Source organism: Gossypium arboreum, chromosome 2 (genome assembly GCF_025698485.1).
Source record: "Gossypium arboreum isolate Shixiya-1 chromosome 2, ASM2569848v2, whole genome shotgun sequence".
Taxonomy (NCBI): domain Eukaryota; kingdom Viridiplantae; phylum Streptophyta; class Magnoliopsida; order Malvales; family Malvaceae; genus Gossypium; species Gossypium arboreum.
In genome coordinates this window covers 62900594-62907677 of record NC_069071.1, presented here as the reverse complement: position 1 = coordinate 62907677, position 7084 = coordinate 62900594, and the positions used below count along the sequence as shown (strand labels likewise).

The 7084-nt window shown below is 38.0% G+C and overlaps 1 protein-coding gene across 5 annotated transcripts; it reads right to left on the bottom strand.

Annotated features, from left to right (window-relative positions):
* Positions 1 to 412: 412 nt before the first annotated feature.
* Positions 413 to 5194, bottom strand: LOC108462889 (BTB/POZ domain-containing protein At1g67900-like). 5 transcript variants are annotated; one of them, XM_017762841.2, is made up of 5 exons: positions 3389 to 4897; positions 2740 to 2972; positions 2593 to 2662; positions 1248 to 2513; positions 413 to 1149 (listed from the first exon to the last, which is right to left on the bottom strand). In XM_017762841.2, exons 2-5 carry the CDS (start codon positions 2796 to 2798, stop codon positions 655 to 657), a joined length of 1890 nt encoding a protein of 629 aa, XP_017618330.1. In that variant the 5' UTR covers positions 2799 to 2972; positions 3389 to 4897; the 3' UTR covers positions 413 to 654. The 5 variants fall into 5 exon arrangements, 3 of the variants coding, with proteins under 3 accessions (XP_017618330.1, XP_052880784.1, XP_052880783.1); XM_053024824.1 differs by having other exon boundaries at positions 1248 to 2495; XM_053024823.1 differs by having other exon boundaries at positions 3920 to 4897.
* Positions 5195 to 7084: the final 1890 nt, after the last annotated feature.

Genomic DNA, 7084 nt, shown 5'->3' with positions numbered 1-7084 from the left:
TATGTCATAGGCACCACTAAATATATGTACATATGTGCTAGACCCGTATTTAGCCCGGTTGAATATACCAGGAGTAGTGCCGCCTATCAACTAGCCTTCACCTATATAATATTATTATTTTTGGTAAATAAACTTTTTAGTTGGGGGAAAAAGCGCAAGGAACTTGAGACATTTCACTGAAGAAGTTTACAAAACTAACGTATTTTAGTAGGCCAATAATAATACGAAAAGAGAAGCATTTCATCCATGTGAACAGCAAAGCCATGCAGATTTTGTTTCTTTTAATTTGTCAGTTCTCTCATTTTATCATCCACAAAGAATTTCAATAAACTATAAATCTGAATCTTATATAGTTAGATACCAAATTGCCAACGCACAGTTTAAATAATTTGGGAATAAAGATATTCGAATATTGTAAGACAATGAGAACAGCGCTGCATCCTTTCACTTCTGCAGAAGATTACAACTAGAATTTCCAGTCCAAATTAAAATTGTAGGATGTAAGTTTTTAAAATTTTCTGCATTAATCAACTAGGTTAAGCCCGAAATCTTTGTTGACATTCTAAGCTAAAATAACAAGGCGTTACTCAAAAGAAAGAGTATACATTACCCTTAAAATTTACCATCCCCGACATGGAAATCAACAAAAACCACTCAGTTCTTTTCACTGCCACTCCTATTGATTGACAACAACTTACTGAACATTTTTTTAGGTCCCGTAGGTAAAGCACAGAAAGCCTTGAACTTAGAAGATCTTCCCAATCCATCCGGATTCATATCATACTCATCGAAATCATCTTCAGCAAGCTTCATCCTTAGTGTCGAAGTTCTAGACTTGGGTGATTTAAGGCCTGAGACGCTCCATTGATCATCACCTCGAATGCTAGTAGTAGTGCTTAAGGTCCCAGGAGGTCTCGATGGATCAATGTTGTGCGCAGCTAAAAGTGCCTTGATGTTGCTAGGGAGCTCAGCTACTTTGCCCCCCGCCATAGCAGCTCGAGCTTGCTCAAAGAAGAGAACTTGTACCACCACTCTAAGAGGAAGTTTTTCATTTTGTGCAGTATGCATGCAGGCCTCAACAGAGAGCTTTTTGCAGTCAAGAATGCGACACAACTTTTTCCTTTCGCTCTTATTTAGGTCCGGGTGTGCCTGCATATACAAAATCACAAGTACAATAAGCACTTGTAAATCAAGAACAATGATAAGAACTACTGAAAAATGAGGCCAAGAAACCAGTTTTTATTTACCTTGAGATAAATGTCAATAGCTCGGTAGAGATCATCGTGGTCAAGTCGTGAGAAATCCGGAGTTTTCTCAGCTATTGCAATGAATTTGGACAGAGGTAAGTTTATGTCTCTGGCAATCTCTTGAAGATAGCCATCCATGATTTTGGCAACTTTTAGTTTGGAACTGTGTGATGCTGAAGAAGACCTCCTACTTTCTTGAAACTCGAAATCAATATTCTCAGCCGAACGGGACCTTCTCCTCCTTTCAAACCCCAGCCGAGATCTGGGAGGGCTGGTTGGAGGACTCTGTCCTTGTAACATGAATTCTTCCAATATGGTGAGGACAATGTCAACGTCATAAAGGGTGTCGCTCGAGTATGATAGAGAGGGTATTAACAGATCACTAACTCTTGCCTCCTCTAACTGAAGCGCTACTCTTCTAGCCAGTTCCATCTTTGAAGAAGATGAAGCATTAAGAATGTTGGCTGCTTTCAAGAGCTTAAGCAGAAAACTGCAAGAAACATCGCCTTTATCTGATGGGAGTAAGCTCACTATTGATTCCAACAGCAGCCAGTGCTTTGAAGAAATCTCGCCAGTTGACTCTGAATCCGAGTCCGATGTAGCTCCTTGGTTAGCCTTCACTTGTCGTGAAATGTTTGGCAGCCATCGAGATGCATATATTTGCAATGCTTGTCCAATGAGATTAGAGGGTATTTTCCCACCAGATTTAATAGCTATCATGGCTCTCCAATAGAGGTCTATACCTAACTCAGCCATGTCCTCAGCCCACCAACCTTTGGTTGTCGATTTATGCCGCTGGCTCTCGGCTCCATTACAAGATATATCATCCCTAACCCTTCTCGAATGACTATGCGACAAGCTCACCTTTGAAGGGTGTGTTAAAACTTTTGATGCAATTGATTCAATGCATCTGCTCGTAATTCCAAGGTCTTCAGACCATAAGGGAAATGCTTTGGTGCTTTGTAATGTCACGATAGAGTCTCTCCACCCTTGTAAGATGCAGGAGTTGAAGAAAACTTCGAGCTTGTAAATCAAGTTCCCCTTCTCAACATCTTCAGTCATCTGCAAATACTCGGCTGCACATTGTGCAGCTACAATGTTATACGCACTGAGAGTGATTGTGATACCATAACAGAACTTAGCACAAAGCTCGAACGCCTCGATTCCACCAGGGAAATCAGGTAATTGGATTATTTGGTGTTGTGATGTTTCAGGGGATTCACAGCATATTCTTTGCAACCTCAAACACTTTGACAACAGAGGAAACTGCAAAGTAAAACGAATTTGTATATAATAAAAAAAATCCAATAATTCAATTTAACCTACATCGAGAAAATAATTTTACCTTGTGAAGCAGATATTTACATCCTTTTACTTCAATTATAAGGTCACTAGAGACTTCGGAAGAAACAGTCCTGCATCAACAAAAGAACTTTCATGATATCTTCCCCAAGAAAATCGAAACTTACATCTATCTTTAATCGGTTCATACCTTACAGACTCGGCAGTGTAGAAGGTGTCAGGCCGAGATCCGAGTTTCATAAACTTCATGTCTGAATTTTGTTATTGTTTATTTCTTTGTTCCTTGGCCCTTTGTATTCACCTTAACATGATGAAATGATAGAACCCTGTCTTTAGGTGCACCGAAAGTCATAAAAAGCTTCTTCTCCAACAGCAATCAAAAGAAGTTCTCCAGACAACCCAACAGACAAGACCACCCAGTTCCTGTACGAGAATTTCCCAACTAAGCAAACAACTAGAAACCACCCAAAGGAAAAGACCTTATACTTCAGAAAGCTAATAAAACAAATAAACTGTTATGCAATTATACTGGAAGAGGACATCCAAGAAGAAAGGAGTAACTAGTGTTTTTGTTGTGAGTATAATACTCTCTCTCTCTCTCTCTCTCTCTCTCTCTCTCTGTGTGTGTGTTTTATGCAGAACACAATAGTGACAAAAGTCCAGAACTTCAAATAATCCAAAATAAAGAAGTCCCCGAGAGCTTTCAGTCAAATCCCATACTGCATCTGATTTTGATATGCAAAACAAAGAATCAAAGCCATTGCAATCCTATCAAAGATCAAGTATTGCATAGTAGTAAAAAAAAAAAAAGCACCATAGCAACTCTCTCAGTGACTTACTCAAATGTTGAGTTCAACTCTACGCAGTCAAACAAAGCATAGTTTTTGGACAACAAACTGAATATCTAACGATTTTGAAACCCTGCCAATCCGAAAAATTCAACCAGAACTTATATGAAACATATGCTCTCTTTTTTGTTTTCCCCTTCTTTTCTTGTGTATAATATATATTTAACTCTCTTTTTTTTTTTTTTTTTTACATCGAAAAGAATATATGGATTGAAGGCATGAGGGTTGAAGGGGATTTTGCCAATGAGTCTTATGACCATGCCATGCCAGCGTGCAATGAGAAAGGCAGCACCCACGTGCTTAGCCTGTGCCCACTTGCGCCCCTCTCACTCATCATTGCTACTCCATTTATTATTTACACTCAAACATTAATTTAGTCAAACACTAGATTATACGCCTTTCAATATGTTACAAAAAGTTTCTGTATGAACAACAGAATACAGAAAATGAAGGTAAAGGGCAAAGCTAAAAGGAATAGGATATATGTATCGCTATCATAGTTTCCTTCAACTTTACCCTTACCTACGGCTTTGAAACTTTGCAGATAATATCTTATAATAACGGGCCGCAGCTGAAAGTTTGAAACTGCCATTGTGTTCTCACTAGAATGGTGATATCCGTATTGTAGTGGGCAATATCACATGGTGGATTAAGACCCAGTCCCCGTGTAGGTTCGACCACTGTCCAGTAAAGATCGAGACCTGGGGTCTGTCTTGGCTCGATCGATGCCTGCCCCAAGACAGGGCATCTTTGCTGATCTTGAAGTTTCCTGAGAAACCTAAGGATAATTTGTGAAATTTTGTGGCTTTTGAGATGGGGTAAAGGCTTTGGGGGCATAAATTGATGTCAACCCTACGTTAGATAATGGATGATCCATTGAACCAAAAATACTGTAATCGTCCTTCTCTGTGCTACCCAACGGGGTGGCCAACAGCAGACAAGCCCCTCCTTAGTAGGACCATCTTGGGGGCCATGGGGGTGGGACCCTTGTACCCCCACTTACTCAATTGGAAACCCTTTACAGTTTGGACTCCGAAGGGGTTGAATGTTGGAGCTTTTAGTCTTGCCGTCTTTAGTCTTGCCGTCTCATTAAATTCCTGTTGAAAATCTGAATTCCATGAAATAAAATAGGGATTAAAAATGGATAGATTGGACTAATTGAAGGGAGGTGTACGCTTGTTAGGTCGTTGATAGGCACAACATCTAAGGGATTAGATGTGAGAATCTCATAATTGATGCCTAGTGGTGGGCAGAAGGTGGGATCACTCTAGCCCCAGTGCATCTTTCAGGGATTTGCTTTGGGAAATCAAGTAACCTGCAGATTTCACGAAAAAAAATCAAAGCAAAAAATAAAAAATGTCATTCACACGAAATCAGAGCAGAATATACACTGAATCCAATGTTTATATATTATCTTCATGCTTGAAGGTATCAAAGGTGTTCGTTCCACCAAAGAGAGATTGGATCATTTAATAAAGTCAGTCCCACAATTTACAGTTCTTTTTGACATTTATTGAAGTATAGTAACAGAAAATCATAAAACCGAACACCATCAGTACCAAACTGCTATTGAGTTTGATATTTACCTAACGACATGTTAATTAAACAAGGAATGAAGAGGGGCCAGAAACATTGAAATGACGCAGCGATTAGCGCGGTTTCGTTAGGGTTGTTAGAATGGTAAAAATTTTCATACAGATTTATCATCTTAAATAATTAAGAATAAAATTAGATATTAAATTTATTCATATCTTAAAATCTTCATGTTTTTTAGATCTTTTAAATTAACCCACTATTTTAAAGAAAGTGATTCTTTTTTAAAATGAAATATTAGAAAAATTAATTATATACATTTTGGTTATCATAACCTAATATATAACTATTGAATATTAAGCTTCTACCGACACATTGCTCCCATCTCTGACTCGCAACAAGAGATTCATATCATATAGATTTTTTCGTTTCCATTAACCCCTAAAAAAATAAAAATGTTGTTAGTAGATTCCAATGACCTAGTGGTCTATTGAATCTGTCACTAAATAAGTTTTAACGACTACGAGTTCCCTACATTTTCCCTTAGGGGCAGGTAATCCTTCTACTATTTATAGTCAATCTTAAAGTGTTCTTTTTATTGCAAAACAAACCTTTAGACTTAGATGAGGCTTTAGGCTTCCTAGGTTTCTTTCTTTTTTACTTTAGCCAAACACTGTTGGATCCAGTGCCTTAAGTATAGTTTTTTCGTCAATATACACTTATAATTTTTTTCGAACAAATTGGTTAACAAAACAAATTTATTGATAACATTAATATACTTTGTATAATTGTCCTCACATGGTTTTTGCACGTAAAGTAAAATGGAAGCAAATGTTGCTCACTAGTTGTCTAAATGTTTAACTAATATTAAGCGGTATCACGTGGTTGGATCGTAATGCGAAAATACGAATTCTATTAGTAGACGAACCTAAACATGCCCTTAGTCTAATTAGAAATGAGCAAACTGATTAAAGGACTAATATGTCGTCTATCAAGTCCAATTATAGAGATGTCTTGTCTTGGGCATCAGAGTGGATGACTCCCAGAAATAGAGAGATAGATGTAACTAACTGGACTAATAGTACATCGAACATGACCCAAGCAAAATAAATCCTGAATCTGTTTATAGATGTATTCACTTATTGCGTTCATAATGTGGCATACCTAAATCCTGAGTGGATGACGGGCTATGTATGCATGACTTATACACTTTGATGTAAGTAAAACATTGAGTTCAAATAGATAAGAAACCGAAAGTGTAACACCCTTTACCTGTATCCAACGCCAGGACAGGGTTTGAGGCATTACTGGACTTAAACATACACATAAATGTAAAACCGGGCCATAAAATTTCAACCAATTCAAAAATATTCAAATACATGCATATCGTCCCTTATACGGGCCTACGAGACCCAAAACATACATCGGTGGTGGTTCGGGACTAAACCGAGAACTTCTAAAAATTTTACAACACTTATAGAAATTTTCCATGTTTAGAGAGTCACACGCCTGTATGGATTAGGTCGTGTGGTCACACACGCCCGCGTGGCTTGGGACACGCTCGTGTCCTCAGCCCGTGTAACTTTCTGTTTATGATGTCATCAACAAATAAGTGTCACACGGTCAAGTCACACACTCATGTGCTAAGGCCGTGTCCCCCACACGGTTGAGACACACGACCGTGTCTCTGCCTATGAGGCCAACACTTAGGCTATTTTCCAAGCCTTGGTCAACCATAAACCCTCACACATTTATGCAAGATCAAGGACATATAGCATGGCATCTATTCAATGATTAAACATCTTCAATTAGGCTACAAACATAGCATTTGCATGTCATCATACTTGTATTTCTCATACTAATTTTATTACAAGTCTAGACATACCAAACCATATTCATTTGGCCTTGTCATCTTCAATACCACTTATACCCTTATACAATGGTTATCTTCATGCTAATATTCTCAACTTAATCATCAAGCATTCATAGTCATGTCTAATTCATAACCTTAATGCCACGTATCATACACTCACATTAACATGTTTCTTTAAGGCATTCCACACCAATTTCATTCTTCATCAACATCATTAACTTACACTAAATTTACACTTTTATACTAAAAATATGGTCACATCTATTGATCAAAGTTCATCC

Excerpts from the sequence above, each read along its gene's own strand:
- LOC108462889 (XM_017762841.2), bottom strand. The coding sequence starts at position 2,798 with ATGAAGTTTATGAAACTCGGATCTCGGCCTGACACCTTCTACACTGCC. Across the intron at positions 2,663-2,739 it reads TACACTGCCGAGTCTGTAAG|GACTGTTTCTTCCGAAGTCT; the intron begins GTATGAACCGAT and ends TTGTTGATGCAG. Across the intron at positions 1,150-1,247 it reads CTATTGACATTTATCTCAAG|GCACACCCGGACCTAAATAA; the intron begins GTAAATAAAAAC and ends TTGTATATGCAG.